The 19,983-nt window shown below is 45.6% G+C and overlaps 1 protein-coding gene across 1 annotated transcript in view; it reads right to left on the minus strand.

Moving 5' to 3' along the window:
• Positions 1–14,807: 14,807 nt before the first annotated feature.
• nuak1a (NUAK family, SNF1-like kinase, 1a) overlaps positions 14,808–19,983 on the minus strand; it is a 21,430-nt gene continuing 16,254 nt past the window's right edge. The window contains exons 6-7 of the mRNA XM_042078952.1: positions 19,172–19,304; positions 14,808–19,004 (exon numbers count right to left, since the gene is read on the minus strand). Of these exons, the coding sequence (XP_041934886.1) occupies positions 17,830–19,004; positions 19,172–19,304 (1,308 nt within the window). The 3' untranslated portion in view covers positions 14,808–17,829. The remainder of the gene's footprint in view (positions 19,005–19,171; positions 19,305–19,983) is intronic.

Below are 19,983 nucleotides of genomic sequence, written 5' to 3' on the forward strand. Positions count from 1 at the left end.
GCATATTATGACGTCATATGGTGGCGGCCATCTTGGATTATAGAATTTTCATGAAAAGTTCCATGTTTGAATGATAAAATGCACCATTTTTTCCCCCCAAAATGTCCCTCACCTTCTGTATGCTATATTGCACAATACTGAATGCTCAGGTAAATACTAAGTAGTAAACAAACTGTGTAAATCATTACTAATAAATGGCAGAAACAAACCAAATGCATGTAGCGGTAGGCTGGCCTTTTGCTGTAGAGATTTTCAATTTTCTACATACATAGGCACTCTGATTCCATGTATGGGGCACATATATATTATTCAGATGACACACAAACACAAGTAGACAAGATCTGTTTAGTTTAAAAGCTCAATTGCCACAGCAAGGCACAGATCAGGAGTGAGATGACGAGACAAGACAAGAGACAATGTTTGAGACAATTTTTGTTGTTTTTGTTTGTTTTTTTTTTGTTTTTTTCTTAGCTGACAAAGACACACACATCACAAGGACATGAACACACAAAAAAGAACACATAGTGTATGTCCTAAATGGTCAGGGAAATAGATAGCAAATCAACAGTGTAAATCATTACCAATAGGCTAAATGGCTGACATTTTTTTTTTTTATGTAGCAGGCTGTAGAGATAATGACTCCCTATCCATACAGGGCCGGCATTCCCATCATCTTGTGATAGACTATGCACGGCCTAATGGCTCCCCTGCCCCGTGTCACCACCTCTGCTCCTGCTGCGAGCAGCATGGCCAGATCTGCCTCCCACGCGCGCCGAGTGGAGAGAATTTGCGCAGCTCAGACTAGGCCTACTGTCATTCTCATTACGACTCCCCACACTGCCTCTACGTTCCCCCCCTAACTGTCCTATGAGCACTTCGACCTCGTCTAACATACCCAGTGGCATTAGACAAAGGCTCCACCACGTTACTGTCGCCGCGATTGCGGAAATGCACACGGTCAGAAGACAGAAGCTAGCGCTACATGGACATTACCTCCAGCCTCGTTCGCCACACCACTAACACCCTGCTAACTTCCCGATGAACACTCCGACCCCGTAAAACATTATTCCCACCACTGACATTGGGCAAACGATTCAATGTTTGTGCTTGGTGTAAGCTAAACTCTCACTTTGTCCAGCTGCATCATTGCAAGGCAGGGACGCATCTGAAGCCTCACTAAACGAATCACCGTCATTTTCTGAAGGCAGATATTCCCCTTCAGAATCAGGGTCCGTGAATAGAAGACCCAACACTTCATTTGGGGTAAACGTTTTTGATGCCATTAGACGGTAATCTAATGCAAATACTCGCTGACGTTGACAATATCGCTCTGATAAAGTAGCTCACACGCACACTAGCTCCGGTATTGCACGCACTGATTCAATGCAGCTGTAATGCGAAAGTTTTGTTTAAAGCATGACCTTTTTTGGACTCGGGGATGACGTATGACATGTCTGCCATCTAGTGGAGTGGAGGTCGAACGAAATATGACACCCTATTTGACTAAATCGGCCGTTTTATTCAGTACCGCATCTTGTCGAGTAAACTCGACCGTGGCGCCTAGAGGGTTAACATTCCAAAATGTGTGTGTGTACAACCATTGTGACTCTTTGTGCATTTATGTGTACTTCGGAAAGTATGTGTGTATGAGTGACTGGGTGCATCCATGAGAGTGAGTGAATGTCTGCAACTGTGTTATCGCACACATCATCTTTCCGCAAGTCAGCGTGAGCTGGGGGTCAGGGCTGAGGATGTAAGCAGGCGACCTTTAACAGATTCCAAGGTGTCTCAATGGGCTGTAGCAGACATCCTTAGTGTCTCCGTGTCTGGGGAGAATGACTGTGAGTGTGTGTGTGTGTGTGTGTGTGTGTGTGTGTGTGTGTGTGTGTGTGTGTAAGCGCCAAGGAGGATGTAAGGAGTGGACCTGATTCCTGAGTGTCTCAATGGGCTGCAGCACATATCCTCATATCCTTAATCAGATTGAAATTAATCTGATTAAAAATTTCAACCAAACTGTTGATATGAACGCTAAATAAACCATTAAATCTGTGTTTACATGGAACTCCATGGCACCATAGCCATGGGAACTCATTTGTTTATGTCATTGTGCATTGTTACCACATAGGGAAAACACCTGCGAAGAAGAAATGTACAACAATCGGAGTACCTGTTTACATGGGTGGAGTTTTCAATCGATCGAATTATCAGAACGGAGTACACCACCTCTCTTGATCAGATTGGAAATTTAGTCGGATCGGGCTGAATCTGATCGGTTGAGGTGTTTAAGCGTTTTCACTCCAATTGAACCATTACTCCGTTTGTAATCCGATTAAAAGTGTCCATGTAAACGAGGCTAGTGTCTCCATATCTGGAGAGAATGACTGTGAGGAGAATAAGAGCATAACATGAAGAGTGGGGATGTAGTCAGGAGAATCGCCAGACGGTCTTGGAGAAAAGTAGTCCATTTATGGGGAATTGTGAGATTTCCGTGGACTCACACATTGTTGGGGGGTGGGGGGTTGTGAGCCTGCAAAGGCAAAAGACCTTAACTTGCTAGAGTGTGAAACTGAGAAAAATGACTTTAAAGTTTCTGTTTCATATGGTTTTGGAAGTTACGGTTGTCATACCCCCTTATTTTTCTTGTTAAAACAATCAAATTGACTCACAATATTTATTCACATGATAAAGGAGGTCTCAAATACCCTAAAAATGACATTAACTAATTTTTGATCAAACATGATGTTAAGGTGTTTTGCCTTTGTAGGGCTCTGGGGAGCCATGCTGGAGCTGCGGGGGGTCTTTGGACTGTCTTTACCAAAAGCGTTGTCGAGCAACCCCTGTAGTAAATGTGACTAGAGACATTGAAAAATCTCTCTGGAAATTAAATGCTCACTTTTATTTAAAGCCATGTCAGTAATTTCATTTGGGAGCTAAAAAGGTACACACATATCTGAGACAATGGAACTGAATAGCTCTCATTTCCCTGCAGACATTTTAAGGGATTTATTCACATTTGTTTAAATGGGCAGGGAACACTTTATGGTTACCAAATGTGTGGGCGCTTTGTCACACAAGTCATACAATCATATCACACACCTCAATCAGATTCATCACTTCCTGTAGTTCCTCCCTAGTGCTGTATACTACATCTCCCAGTGGGCTGTGAATGCTGACCTGCCAATTGGAGTTAGAATGGCAGGAGTGGACCTCGGCTTCTGGGCATTGTGGCAGCTCGGGAATTTAAGGTCACCGCTCGTTCAGTTGCACTCGTCTATCTTTGGGAGTCCTGGAATTTCCTCTTTCTTAAGCCAACATGCCCTCCCTCCTTCCCTCCAAATCCCCCTGCTTCTTATGTCTCTCCCTTCTCTCCATTCCCTCCACATCCCCCCATTCCCTCCGATCCCCTACACACACACACACACCGATTCCCTCCACACACACACACCCCGATCCCCTACACACACACACACCCCGATTCCCTCCACACACACACACCCTTCCCTCTAAATCCCCCTGCCTCTTCTTTTCTCTCCCTTAAAAAAAAACAAAAAAACAATGGCCAATGGCCTGGACTTTCTTACATTCTTACATTCTAATCAGGCAGTCTCAGTGGATACCCATATTAGGAAAGCCCCCATGGTGGCCCTCTATACTATAGGTTCATTCCAGACGCTTGGGGCCCTCTAAAGGGGCCTTCGGAAATGTCTGGCGTTGTTATTTTTGGTCCGGCTGGAGCGAGTGTGCCCGCTTTCCTGTGCCACGTAATCTGTCTGCCATTGCTCCTGGAGAGGGGGGGGGGGGGGGTTATCCAGGACGCTTAGAAGAACACAAGGCTGCAAGAATGGGGCCCCTGTATACAATTGGTGGTGGTGGAGGTTGTGAGAGGAGTGGAGGAGGTTGAGGTGGAGGTTGTGAGGAGGTTGAGGTGGAGGTTGTGAGGAGGTTGAGGTGGAGGTTGTGAGGAGGAGGTTGAGGTGGAGGTTGTGAGAGGAGTGGAGGAGGTTGAGGTGGAGGTTGTGAGGAGGAGGTTGATGTGGAGGTTGTGAGAGGAGTGGAGGAGGTTGAGGTGGAGGTTGTGAGGAGGAGGTTGAGGTGGAGGTTGTGAGAGGAGTGGAGGAGGTTGAGGGAGTAATGGAGGAGGAGATGGTATTTGTGGAGCTGGGGGAGGGGTGATAGTTGGAAGGATCAGGATCACTGGATGGGACTTAGGAAGGGAGGAGGTGGAGGAGGTGACAGGGAGAGAGTGGAGCACCGAGATGAGAGGAGAAGAGAGGAGAGGAGAGGAGAGGAGAGGAGGAGGATGGGGAGGTGGATGGGGAGAGGAGAGGAGAGGAGAGGAGAGGAGAGGAGAGGAGAGGAGGAGGATGGGGAGGTGATGGTTGGAAGGATGGCTGGCTGGATGGGACCCCTCTGTGAATGCAAGGGGCCTTGGAATGGCAGTAAGGAGGGTGACGAGGAGAAGAAGAAGGAGGTGGAGGAGGTGATGGAGGAGAAGACAAGGAAAGAGTGGAGGACTGCTCTGAGAGGAGAGGTGGAGGAGGTGATGGAGGAGAAGACAAGGAAAGAGTGGAGGACTGCTCTGAGAGGAGAGGTGGAGGAGGTGATGGAGGAGGTGACAAGGAAAGAGTGGAGGACTGCTCTGCTCCTTTCATGGGCTCTCTCCGTAACGACTGGCTTGTTTTTCCTCTTCGCTCCCCTCCATCACTTGTTTTGCTTGCACATTACCAGACCATGAGCCAGCCAGGCAGCCAAAAGAGCCAGTGCCAGAGGACTCAAAACAATGACCAGCTAACGGAGACAAATATGGAGGCAGCGACAGAGGATGGGGAGTGTGTGTGTGTGTGTGTGTGTGTGTGTGAGTGTGTGTGTGTGTGTGTGTGTGTGTGTGTGTGTGTGTGTGTGTGTGTGTGTGTGTGTGTGTGTGTGTTTGTGGGCATTAGGGTGGGCGGGTTACCTGAAAATTACGAAACTCCACAGCGGAAGTTTCCATTGCCATCAGAATGCAAGGAATTCCAGATAAAGTGGGAACATTTTTCCTTTGGCATAACATGGCTTAATTGGCATGCAGACGTGTTGTATAATAGTGCAAATCTACTTCCTTCCTGTAAACCACGCCTCTTCAAAATGAGAATCATTCCATCCAATGTTCTTTCATTGCATATGAGTATGTGTGTGGAGCAATGTTTACATATGCTTGTACTGTATGCTTGTTTCCCAGCATTATGTTACATTTATGTTTTGTTATGTCCATGTATGGCTTTGCAAAACAACTCTTGCAAGATTGTGACAAACTGTATATGAATATATATATTCATCATGCCCCTGAACATTAACGATACAGTTTATGCAAAAACACATGAATAAAATAGTTGTTGCTGTTACTGTAATATACTTTTGTCCTAATTTAGGTTGATTTCTTAACATTGTAATTTCTCTATAACACTTTGATTCTTATCTTGGGTACCCCTTGTACTTCCGTTTCTCAAGGAACACCATGTTTACTAGATTACCACCCCCCCCCCCCCCACACACACACACACATACACACATGTGATGACGTGTGTTTGCCAAGGCCTGGTGCAAGTGAGCCAGGACCACCCTTGCTAAAGACCCTCAACAACATGTACAGTGCTGAGGTCAACGTGTCATCCCCTCCGCATGCATCTTACAGATCCTGAGGTCCCCAGTCCCTCTAATCTGGCCCCATCATTTTGTGGGTGTTTGTGGCTCTGACCCACACACATAGACACACACACACACACACACACACACACACACATGCGCGTAAACACACACACGCACACACACACACCACACACCACACACTGTCCCTTTAATCTGGTCCTGATCATTTTGTGGGTGTTTGCGCCTCTGACACACACATTAACACACACATACAAACACACACACACACACACACACACGCACACACACACACCTACACACACACACACACACACACACACACACACTGTCCCTTTAATCTGTTTCTGATCATTTTGTGGGTGTTTGTGGGTCTAACAATCACACACACACACACACACACATACACACACACACACAAATACACACTGTCCTTCTAATCTGGCCCAAATCACTAACACTCAACATATTCAACCCCATATGAGCTCACCCTGAATGCATCCCTTAGGGGGTGGTGAAGCAAGATAGAAAGAGAGAGAGAGACAGAGAAAGAAAGAGAGAGAGAGAAATACACAGGAGGGGTGTTAGAATCCTTGTGCTATAGGTAGAGGATTTCCCACAGGGACCAATCTACAACCAAGCCTAATTAACATGACACAACATGACGTGAGAAAAAGGAACTGGAACTTTGCAATGAAATAAGTCATGATGAAAAGATGCAGTGAAAGGAAACAGATGGAAAGTGTGTAAAGTGGTGCATGAAAGCGCCTGTAACGGATGCCAGCTAGCTTAGCTGTGCTTGTGGAACGTTGGTAAACCTCACTCCCCGACGCCTCAAGAGTGCTGCTGGCATGTGAGCCAGTAGCCTGGGCTATTGACTCAATTGTTAGCGCGCTCGCCTCCCGATCCGAGGTGCTGCTGTTCGCGGGTTTGAGTCCGGGCGTGTGCAGGGCTGAATCGTGCAGGTTCAACACAACGCAGGTTACACGGCCGTAGGGAAGAGAGCGGACTGTGTGGGAGACAGACATGAGAGATGGGAAAAAAGAAAAGAAAAGAAAAAAGATGATATTCAATATTCCTGAGAAAGACAAAAAAGGTCAGAAAAGCCAATTTATAATTCACGCGACAACAAAATATGATATACAGGGTGGCGCTGTGGCACAGCAGGCTACAGCGTCCACATCATGTACGGGCCCAAGTGCCCACGGGGACCCAGGTTCCAATCCGACCTGCGGTCATGTCCCCATCTCTCTCTCTCCCACTTACTTCCTGTCTCACTCTTCGCTGTCCTATACAAATACAGCCGAAAGGCCCCAAAAATATATATGATTAAGGCGAGACACTACAGGTGAATAGGGTAACATTTTTAACAAGCACATATCACTATGAAACTTCCCCAGTTGATTACTTACATTAATATGAGAAAAAAATGTATTACAAGTTTGCTGTAATTTAATGTTTACATATGCAAATTAGGCATTATCTAATTAAATATGCGCTAATTTGCATACATTTTAAGGCACGAAACCTGAGCATTGGATACAGCCAAGTTCAAAATTATGTTTTCATTGTGTTCAGATATTAGATGGGAAAACATTTACAGAGGGATTTATGAATATCTACTTTTGTTATCCTGTAAATCAGAAAATTATGTCACTAGCCCTAAAAAAATCGCTTTTTTCCATGTTTTTAGGCATAAAATGTCATGTAAGTCAGGCTAGGAATAATATATCAACAAACCCCTCTGTAGAAATCTTCGACATATAGTTAGGCATAAGTCTAGAAGGTTTGGTGTATGTACGTGCTTCTGAAGTGGAGTTTTTGAGCTCAGAGTGTGAGCGGAAACTCATTTTGAGAAAACAGCCTTGAAAGACAGCCAATGAGATTCCGTTCTCAGCCTAGACTCGCCTTTGAACTTTCGCGATTGGTTACTGATACAAAGGAAGTGTCCATATATGGATCACATAGCGTGATACAGGAAAAACAGAGCTTTCCAACGGTAGTACACATGTTATGTTTTGGACCACGGTCGCGGGAGTGCATGCAAGGTTAGAATGCTAACTTTTGCTGAATTTAGGAGAAATATACAGGCGCGAGTATACACAATATAATGAAATAAACACCTAAATGTGTAAATCGGACTTTTTTGTTGTAGTAGTGTGATAGAATACATGCTAAGGTAACATACTAGCTCAAAATCTCGAAATTGACCAGTGCATGAAAAAACGATGTTTTCACCTGCCGTGTCTCACCTTAACAAAATATGATATACAGCAGTCAAAGTGAAATGAGACAGGAAAAAAAGTACAGGCTTAGAATAAGCGGTACACCAAGGCCAGCTGAAATCTGTAAGTAGTTAGACATTAATTGTGCCTCATATCTGTGCAAAGTAATATCAGCTGGTTTAGTACATATTGATAAGAAAAGGTTTTACTGACCAAAGGTGTCACACAAGAAACATCTTGTGATGGGAAAAAGCAAAGAGCTCTTCCAAGACCTTTACAACCTTATTGTTGTAAAACGATAAGGTTGCGAAGGTCTTGGAAGAGCTTGGTTACAGATGTATTTCAAAACATCAGAATCTTCCAGTAAGCAGCATTCAGGCCGTTATTTGCAAATGGAAGGGACATCACTGCATTACCGACTGGCCACACACAGGAGCTCCTCACAAGGTTTCAGGGAGTCAGAAGGCATTTTAGAATTCATGAAAACGGCAATGCTGCTTTGCAATTGTTGGACTTTTATTTTGACAAGTTGTCGTCGTTCTGTCTTCCACATTCATGAAAGGTTTGGTATGAATGTTGAGTCATGTCTCATGAAACAGTCATGAATGCCTTATTTTATGACAGCTTCTATGAATGTGTTATGAACTCACCCGTCAAGTAAAGTGTTACCATAGAGATATATATAGAGAAAGATAAAGACAGACGAGTATAAGTAGTAAGTATACTCTTTTGATCCTGTGAGGGAAATTTGGTCTCTGCATTTATCCCAATCCGTGAATTAGTGAAACACACACAGCACACAGTGAACACATAGTGAGGTGAACCACACACTAATCCCGGCGCAGTTAGCTGCCTGCTACAGCGGCGCTCGGGGAGCAGTGAGGGGTTAGGTGCCTTGCTCAAGGGCACTTCAGCCGTGGATGTGGGCATGGCAGAGCAGTACACCACTTCCCCCAGCCACATTTTCTTTCCTACTGGGTTGGGATCGAACCGGCAACCCTTCGGCTACAAGCCCGAAACCCTAACCCCCAAAGACAGAGATAAAGACAGACGAGACAGAGATAAGAGAGATAGATAGAGAACAGGTGATGTACAGAGTGTGATGACATAGCTGTGTGTATACAGTGTGTGTGTGTGTGTGTGTGTGTGTGTGTGTGTGTGTGTGTGTGTGTGTGTGTGTGAAATAGAGAGAGAGAGAGAAAGAGAGAGAGAAGGAGGGAGGGAGGGAGGAGGGAGAGACAGAGAGAGAGAGAGAAAGAGAGTGTGTAATAGAGACAGAGGGTTAGCTCATAGGTTCACAGCTCATTACGCGTGTGTGAAGGCGGCAGACTTCAAGGTTCAGGACGTACGGAGGAGGGAGTGTCCAGTGCTGGGAGCATCACCTCACCTCTGACTCCCTCACTGGACCACCCAGCCACGTGTGTGTGTGTGTGTGTGTGTGTGTGTGTGTGTGTGTGTGTGTGTGTGTGTGTGTGTGTGTGTGTGTGTGTGTGTGTGTGTCTGTCTGTCTGTCTGAGATAATCACCTGTTGCTACACTCACTGTCCTTCCACCAACAGCAAATAACAGACACACACACACAAATAACAGACACACACACACACACACACACACACACACACACACATATTATTATGGTTAAAAGGGGTAATGGTGTGATGAGCTGTCTCTGGCATTTTGTCCTTCACCTGGAAAAAACTTCTGGTTCAGAAAATGCCCCTTTGTGTGTGCCTTTGTGTTTGTGTCACCTCCTGGCCCAGTCAACTCTAAGAGTGTGTGTGAGCATGTGTATGTGTATGGGTGTGTGTGTGTGGGTGTGTGTGTGTGTGTGTGGGTGTGTGTGTATGTGTGTATATGCATGTGTGTGTGTGTGTGTGTGTGTGTGTGTGTGTGTGTGTGTGTGTGTGTGTGTGTGTGTGTGTGTATGTATGTGTGTATATGCATGTGTGTGTGTGTGTGTGTGTGTGTGTGTGTGTGTGTGTGTATGTGTGTGTGTGTGTGTGCGTGTGTGCATGTGTGTGTGTGCCTTTGTGTTTGTGTTGAGACAGCAGAACTCAAGGCTGCAGGGAGGCCAGCATTGTCACGATAAAGTTCAAACATCTTTAATGATGTATTACGGCTATAACCGCACCGACTGAGGACCTTCCTCTCCAAATGGCGTCTAGCTGGCGAGAGCGTGCGTATCTTCTCGACCGTAGATGAGGTGTGTTCCGTGGCATCTGCACGTCGTGTCGCCCCTGCGTCGGAAAAGTCAGTCATGAGGTCGAGTTCACGAGAAGAAGGAGCGAGGTCGACACGTCTGCGGCATGACTGTTCTACACATCCCCCTTCATCTCTGAAGGAAAACTCACGAAACAATAGAAATATGTAAAGTACAGGGCGTAGATGTGCCCTGTGAACATATAACTCACAATCAACCTACACAACCCTCACAGAACACAGAGAATGTTCTGGAACTCTGCCAAACCGAACAACTTCCACCGCCCCACTTAAGAGCTCCACTTCTCCGCAAAAACACACCAAAGAAAACACACTAATTGCCGCTGGAATGCGAGCTATTCTCTTTTCCCGGTCGAGGGGGAGATGACAAGTGATGACGAGCACAGCTCGCCGAACATGGAGAACATTTTTTTTCACTTTCCTTTGATGTGGGGGCCTGGTTAGGTGTCGGGGTGGAGGGGGATGTGGAGATGGAGGGAGGGAGAGACTGAAAATGAGAGAGGGATAGAGAGAGGGAGAGGAGGGAAAGGGAGGGGAGGGAGGAGAGGTGAGATATGGTTGTGGCGGCTGCTGGGAACTCTTTCATCTATCGAGGAAGAAAGAGAGAGAGCGTGGAGAGAGAGAGAGAGAAAGAGAGAAGGAAGTAGAAAAGACAGTGGAGAGAGAGACAGAGAGAGAAGGAAGGAGAGAGAGAAAGAGAGAAGGAAGGAGAGAGACAGAGGTAGATAGCTAGAGAAAGAAAGAGTGAGGTAGAGAGAGGCAGAGTGAGACAGAGAGAGGAGAGGGAGAGAGAGAGAGTGAAAAGAGAGACAGAGAGAAAGAAAAAAGGAAGGAGAGAGAGAGGTAGATAGCTAGAGAGAGAGAAAGAGTGAGGTAGAGAGAGACACAGAGAGAGGAGAGGGAGAACCAGTTTGATTTGGGCCACTCTTCTCATAAATCTGGGCTATCAGGTCGGGTCATCAGAATGACCTGGGCCTTGCCAAAATGAGGCCAGCGATCTGACGGAAGTTCGAGGACGAGCACTGGGAATCTGAACCAGATGGGAGTGTGTGTGTGTGTGTGTGTGTGTGTGTGTGTGTGTGTGTGTGTGTGTATGAGTGAGTCTGTCTGTGTGTGTGTGTGTGTGTGTGTGTGTGTGTGTGTGTGTGTGTGTGTGTGTGTGTCAGAGTGTGACTGAGAGAAAGGGGTGTGCTCCTCAGGGGGCAGTTGAGGAAAAAAGGAAGAGAGAGTGATTCCATTATGTCCTATGTGCTCCAGTTGTTCTGTTTGGGTGGACCACACACACTCAAGAGTAAACAACACACACACTCAGAGAGGTGAACGCGAATGTGTGTGTGTGTGTGTGTGTGTGTGTGTGTGTGTGTGTGTGTGTGTGTGCGCGCGCGTATGTGTGTGTGTGTGTGTGTGTGTGTGTTTGTATGTGTGGGTGTGTGCATTTCTGTTTTTAAAGATGCTTTTATGTTTATGCTACATTGTGTACACACACACACACACACACACACACACACACACACACACACACACACACACACACACACACACACACGCACAACACTAGACAAATACACATGGATTCAAAGGAATTAACAGGCAGAAACAAGTATGTATTCAAAGACCCATTCAGTCCAATAGAAGGAGACCAAGACAGACAAGAAACACACTTAAGCAGACACACACACATACACAAACACTCACGCGCATGCGCGCACACTCACCCACCCACCCACACACAGACACACACAGATACACAGACACAAACAAACGCACACACACACACACACACACACACACACACACACACACACACACACACACCCACACACACACCCACACACACACACACACACACACACAAACAAATTAACTATATGCCTTATGTACTGTATGTACTTTTCAGAAGCTTGTTTGGTTCAGTGAGGTCAGAGCCCAAAGTCAGTCCGTGACATCAGATTCTCTTCCGTGTGTCCTTGCCTGTCTTTCCACTCCTTTTCTAACCACCTCTCCTCCCTCCCTTTCAGTGCTAGCCACCTCTCCTCCCTTCTTTTCTAGCCACCTCTCCTCCCTTCTTTTCAGTGGCTTTGTAGTGGTTGTGGTGCGGAGGCCAGACATTCCTGCAGGGGTGGTAGCGCGTCCCAGACTTACGAGGTCGGCCATGCATCCAGCATTAAACATTCCCAGAATCCTAAAACATCAGCGAGCGCACGCTAAATATAGAGCGGTGGGAGTGTGCGTGTCTGTGTGTGTGTGTGTCTGTGTGTGTGTGTGTCTGTGTGTCTGTGTGTGTGTGTGTGTGTGTGTGTGTGTGTGTGTGTGTGTGTGTGTGTGTGTGTCTGTGTGTCTGTGTGTGTGTGTGTGTGTGTGTGTGTGTGTGTTTTACCTCCCTAGATATGTTCCGGGACCAGGACCATTTCCCCTGACACACTAACACACACACACACATTCACACGGTCACACACTCGCACTTTATTGTGGAATAAGTGATGTAAGGTGTATTGTATCCATCAAATCTTTTGGGTTTGGCTAAAAGAGTCACCTTCACACACACACACACGCAGACACACACGCAGACACACACACAGACACAAACACACAGACACAGACACACATGCACATGGCCACAGGAATACAGTCTGATATGATATTTTTCATTTACTTACTCACTCTTTCTCTCTCTCTCTCTCTCTCGCTGTCTCTTTCTACCTTATACTCTCTCACACTCACACAAAAACACACACACACACACACACACACAAATACACACACACCCAACGACACACACTACTTGCTCAGCAACATATTAGTGCATATATACATGTAATTGAGTCCAGACGTTACTCAGCTTACTCTGTGTACAGCTTGCATTTTAACCTTGTAAAGATCTTCTGGAGATGTACACACACACACACACACACACACACACACACACACACACATTTACACGCACATATTTTGTTGTAGGCCTTTTCAAGCCTTCGCCTACATGTATTGTTTTAGTATTTCACAATCATTTAGACACATGTAAAGACTGTAGAATGCACATCTAAACACTCAACCATATCATAGACACAGACACACACACACACGTGCACCTAGACACACACACACACACACACCACACACATTCCCAAACTGCTTGTTCCTGCTACGTCTCCTGTGTTTGTTTTTCCTACTGCAGAATGACCAAGTTGCCCTCCTAAAAGGCGGAATGGAGAATGTGTGGCTTGCTTGTCAAGGAACACACACACACATACACACACACACACACACACACACACACACACACACACACACACACACACACACACACACACACACACACTGTAGAAGTCTTTATTCATTACTAATCTACAATTTATTCTCTAACATAGCTTGTCATATTCTCCCATATATCAGTTTGTTCAGTTAAGTTCAGAGGAAAAAAAAACTTTGTTTGTGCTTTACTTTTCTTTCTCTTGGAGTCTCTACAAAGAACAAAGATAACTGGGTAACACTTTACGGTAAGGGTACATGAATCATCATGAATTTATTCATGGATTAATCCATGGTTTATGTATTACTTCATTCCTTAATATCTCATAAATTATCAGGAATTGACATGAGTTCATAGTTTGTCATTTGTGACCTCATACATGAACAACACATCAAGCATTAAATATGGCGCATCATTATGATTTATGATTTATTAAGAATGATCATGATGATTTCTTTTTCTGCCAAAAATGTGGTCATCACTATTTGACCACAACTTGTGCAGTTCTCTAAGCACATGCCATTGTCCACAAACATGATGAAATTATGAGTAATTAACCTTGTTATCATGATGATCATGCTTAATAAATCATAAATCAGAATGATGTACCCACCTTAACTTAAATGCTTTAGTTGATGTGTTGTTCAGGCATGAGGTTATGAATGAGAGACTTTGAACTTATGTCAATTCCTGATGATTCATAAGATATAAAAGTATGAAGTAATGCATAAATCATGAATTAATTCATGCATGAATTCATGATAATTCATGTACTCTTACCGAAATCTGGAACAGAGAGGTGAGGAAAAGAAGGAAAATGTTGCCTCTTTCTTTCTATCGCTCTTTCTATCTCTCCATCTTCATCTTTCTTCTCTTCTGTGTAAACATACAATCTTTTTTTGAAAGTAATAATTGGAAAATGGACAAATCGAAGTATGTGAGAACTATCAGAAGAATGGCAACCACATGCACAGCACACACACACACACACACACACACAGAGAGAGAGAGAGACACACACACACACACACACACACACACACACAAACACAGAGAGAGAGAGAGAGAGATATGCACAGACACAAACAGAATGGAGCTTTATCTTTCCATACACACACACACACACACACACAGAATGGTGCTCTAGCTGTCCTTGCACAGCACAGTGGGAGCAAGTCAGCTCCTTGGGAACAAAACAGGGTGGAGAGAGGGAGAAACGGGAGTTCTGTTTGTGGCTCTCTATGGCTCTGTCTACACAAACACACAGAAACATGCCAACATACACACGCACACACACATGCTCACACACACACACACACACACACACACACACATTGTCATGCACACCAATACACGCACAAAAAAACAATAGAGACATAGTGTGTGTGAACTTACTGTGAAATATGTATTTCAATATGTATTTCAACACACACACACACATACATGAATGCACACACACCGAGGCCAATGCATATTCCCAAAAAGATGATTTTTATTGAGGTTGGTAGTGGCACTATTGATATTGCAGAGAGTGTTATTGCAGAGAGTAAGTATACCTAAAATGCTTTGCACAGAGGGTGGCCAGTTGTGTGTGTTTACCTAAGAGGATGAGAATATAACCTCTGCTCAACACACCCAAATCTTTGTGAGAGGCCATACACTCGAAAGGGTGACAGCAACAGCAACACATGAGATTTACCAGCCTTATATGAACATAACTGTCCCATCACTGTCCCTTGGCCAAGCGGGCGCCATGACCACACAACTAAACAACGCAAAGCTTTGGAAAGGGCCACGCTGCTACTGTTAACATGAGAAGAATGAGTTACAATAGTTTCAGTCACAGAAGGCACAGAACAGAGTGATGTCCCTGTGGATTTACAGACTTGAAGCAATGGCAGTGTATGGTAACAAGACAGCTTAAATAACAAACAATGTATCAGTTTACATTACATTACCATAGTCCTGTCACATATGTTTTATACAGGTTTGCTGAAAGTCTCTGAACTGTCTGAAGTGAAGCGTTAAGTGTCCGCTAGTTCCAGTTTGAAAGGAGAAAGCATCACGGGGCAGTTCAGTCCAGTCAGATTTTTTGTGAATTTCAGTGTATGTGTGTGTGTGTGTGTGTGCCTTTGTTTGCATGTATATGCAATGTCTCAGTATCTCTTGACCTGTAATGACCTCTAAGCCTTGTGAATTCACTCTCACTCATATAGTGTAATCAGGCAGTGCACAATCTCTGTGTTTAGCAGAAGTAACAAAACAACAGCACAGCCATCTAGAAAAAAAAAATAGTCTAACAATATACAAACAAAATACTAACATAGTACAAATTTGTCCGCATTGTAAATCCAGTTAACAGCACCCAGTCTGTGCAACACAAAATAAAAGGGAACGAGTCAGAATGCAAAACCACAACACGCACCATACAGAAAACACTTCACACAGAGCTTCCAGGGCTTGGTGAATTCCACCCCGGGACACGTAGCAGCAAAATATAAAGTTGACCTTTCGCAGACGTCTATCAGAGCCCTTTTATTTGTTTTTATGACCTGTCGGCCCATTCGGAGGACCACAAGGGGCCATTCTGACAGCGCTATAGCATGCACAGCACTGGGTGTTGTGTTATTCCTTCCTACTCAAATAAGAATGGATCTGCTGGCCGAAACGTGCCGATGCCGTGGCGTGTTCTCCGGGGTCTGTTGCTGTTTTTGCAGGGGCAGATTGTTTTCGTCTTGGAGTGGCTTTTTAGGTTACACCCAGGCTGGCAGGGGTGCTCTGGGCTTGGGGGACGAATAATCAACACCAGTGTCCGGTGTTTATACAGAACACCACCCTCACACTTTAGTCGTCTGCACCTCTATGAACACTGCTGCTGCTACTGTGTGTGTGTGTGTTTGTGTTAATGTGCAGTAATGAGTGTGTTGTCTTAGCCTCTCTGGTATTCTGGTGTTTGGTGTGTGAGAAGTTCATTAGCCTTTGACTTGGTCTGGTAGGTAATGTCAACCACAAAGGGCTACTGTGCTTGTAACACTTCAATCTATACAGTATGCACTGAATAACATATATACTTGTTTAAACTGATGAACTGCTAAAAGTGTGCAATAAGTTAACGGAGTATAGTCAGGTACATGTGCTTGGCCTAACACCATTCTGACTGCATTGTAACATCCTACCTATCCTACCTAACTGATTCCATTGGCTTTTCAATAACACTGTCACTGGGAAGACACCCAAATGAGGTGTTGCCATGGTTCTCATCAGCGTTTTCGGCATGGAAGCCACAAGGAACCAATCACTGAGGTCAGCTAGACACAGCTGGTAACATGAATCCATGACAACCACCTTTATGACATCAACATAACCTCTAATCTTTGAGCCATCCCATTGGTGGGGGAAAGTGCTTGATGTCATTCTCTCCCACCCCATCAGTGACCTCAAAAGAACACTGGATTGAACAACTGAATATTTTGCCCTGTGAACAATGGCCCAGTGCATTTGGTACTACATCTTTGTCCTGTATCATTGACTTCCCAAGTTATATGAAACAACTTCAACATGTTTCTATAATGTTTGTACAGTTTTATGCACTATCACTGTTTAGACTAACACAACAACTTTGGCCAGAATAGCTACGTTTTTCTTGAGAAATGTTAATATCAAACACAATGAGCAGGTCCATGACCATGGCCACTACTGTGGCACCAGCCTTGGAGTAAGATGCTTGACCCAGTGTTCTTTTGGGATCAGTGTACGATGTACACACAGTAAATACTGCTTTGCTTAACAGAAGGAGTTCTCCTTCTCAAAAAAAAAAATGGCTGGCTAAAACAAATGCTCCCTAAAAAGTTATAACTTTAGTTTTTTTTTAAACGTCTATTTACAAGAGAAAATGTTCGCTTCCCTTTTCCCCCCAAATGGAGTATCTATTTGATACATGTTACATCATCACAAGCATAATTTAAAAAAAAGGAAACTTGACATGAAAAGTACATCAAAAGACACATAGTCTTGTAACTTAACCAATCTCTGAAGCAATAGTTGTGCCAATGGTGTGACCAGGACACATTTTTATATATTATCAATAAATAGGCAAATATTTAGAATTTACGCACTACACAAATGGTGTGTGTGGTCTAACAGTCTCTGCTTAGGTCTGTTTACCTTTGGCACAGTGGCTGATACATGTGTAGCCACTGTGTGTACGCGCACGCGCGCGCGTGTGTGTGTGTGTCTAAATAACACAATCATCTCTTTTCCCTCTGGTTGTCATGTAAACATTTCAAGGCAGCTCAGTCATTGGCATCGTATGTGTGGAGAGACTGCTCTGATCCCCTCTAATATCTCAATGTTCTCTCTCATCTATGGACTTCCAGTCATATTCCTATTGAACCCCATCGAGATGAGAGTGTCTCTCCCTCCCCAACAGTTACCATGGAGTCCAGGAGAGATGGACACTGGTCCGTGTCCTTCTCTAAGTCTTTCTCTACCTCTACTTCTCCTCTCCTCTGTAGGTTAACGTGTTGCTGATGTCTAGGGCGTGCTGGTAGACCTGGGTCATGTCGTCCAGGTCCCCGAGCAGTGAGAAGCTGCCGTTGTCTCCAGGCGAGCCGGGAGGGCTGGCACGCGCAATCTTGCCCCCGTGGAGAACTGGCGCAGCAGACATCTGCAGGAAGCCGGCCATCGGGAGGAGGTCCTCGGCCGAAAGGCAGGCTCTGATGCTTGGCTTGGGTGAAGTGGGGGGCCAGTCCATGCCACCCACGTAGGGCGAGAGGCCCATCTCCTCGTCCACGATGCTGGACGGCCGGCTTTGGCTGCGGGACAGGCCTGAGTCGGTGGCGGAGGATGGGTCGCCGTACAGCTGGACGCTGCTGTGGTTGTTGTGGGTGGAGTACTTCCCGTTGCGCTTCAGGATACCCTTCCTGCCCACTGCCCGGCGGGTCGGGGAGCCGGTTGGGGCTGGTGGCTGGTGCTGGGGCGGGGGCATGGTGACACCGCCCCCTAGCAACTCGGAGGACTCACTGCGCTCTGGAGAGGAGTAGTAGCCGGACTCACGCTGCTGGTTGTTCTTCAGGATGCCCTTCTTGGGCAGCGTGGGCACCATGTTGGTTGGCGAGCCATCCAGGAGGAAGCGTTCGTGCTCCTCCTCGACGTCCTTCCCAAGGCTGGAGGCGGACGCGAAAGCGGTGCTGCAGGCAGCGTCCTGGTACTGGATGGAGCGGCGGAGCTCGATCTCACCCAGGCTCTGTGACCGCTGGTCGCCGCTCGCCCGCGTCTTCAGTATCCCCTTGGGCCGCTTCGGGCCTGGCTCAAGGGTCACATGACCTCCTCCTCCGACATGCACACCGCCAACTACGCTGGCATCATTCTCCTTCGATGACCTCCTCATCCGCTGGCGTGCCGGTGGACCTGACCCTGATCCATTACCATTGGCTGGTTCCGATGCACGCGGCGCCTTGGTGGCTGAGCGGCCATCAGTGCGGTTCTGCCAGTCGATAAAGCGGGCTAACATTGGGGAGGAGCCAGACACGTCCCCTTGCTTGACCTCGCAGTCGCACACACTGGACTTCCAGCCCCAGTTGACCCACCAGTGGTTGGCGATGTCCTCCACTGTGGCCCGGCGCTCAGGGTTCACCATCAGCATCCAGCGGATCAGACCACGCGCATCTGAGATGGACACACACACACATACATACACACACATTAGCCTAAAGGTTACTCTGGTACAGTGCATCAAATGGCAACATTTATGTTTTAAAATTGTACATCATTGTCCCTTACAAATAAAATAAATAAAAAATAAAAATTAATAAAACAAATATAAACTATCTTACCTGAGGACTGGGTGGGCTCTCTGTACTCTCCATTGCTGATCTGGCGGATGAGTTTTTTGTGGTCTCCTCCATCAAACGGCATGGTCCCGTACACCAGGGTGTACAACAGCACTCCCAGAGCCCAACTGTCCACCTGGGGGAAAACCAGAGGGAGGGTTAGACAGACCGCACAGTGGGGGTTCAGACAGACTGACTCAAAAGCATTAACCCCTTAAAGGTGTGGGTTTTTGAACATTCTAACATAAGATTGTTCCGCAACAATTCAAGGTTCTAAAGGTTTAATTCAATGAACCCAGATATTCTTTAGAACGTTCATTTTCCAACATTCCCGTCACTTCCAACACACACCACTCTGTTCATATTAGGCTGCATAACAGGCTGGCTACACCAGGTGCGCAACTGAAGTGTTCCATTTGCTGAGTGTAAACATAATTTTGGAAGTAAATTGTTTTTTAATATACGTGCCAATTCCATTGATTGTAATGGAGATTAATTGTTGCAGCATACACTTTGAACTAAATGCTTTTGACTGGTTCCAGAGTGCATGGGTGACACAGAGCAGTTTTTATAAAGACATTGGAAAGGTCCAAATTCAGTTCACAGTTTTTTTTTTTTAAATGAGTAGAGATCCTGCATACCAATGCATGGTAAGCTAAAACAGCAGTCCAAAATCAGTTCAGACTGTTATTTCAGTGACACATAACAGCTCAGAAGATTAATCAAAACACCTTCAACTCCAACTTTTTGAACTATCAGCAACATTGTATGGGCACTTTGCCTGACTTGAAATGTTCCTGTGGGAAACTCAGCAA

The sequence above is a fragment of the Alosa sapidissima genome, chromosome 22 (genome assembly GCF_018492685.1).
Source record: "Alosa sapidissima isolate fAloSap1 chromosome 22, fAloSap1.pri, whole genome shotgun sequence".
NCBI lineage: Eukaryota > Metazoa > Chordata > Actinopteri > Clupeiformes > Clupeidae > Alosa > Alosa sapidissima.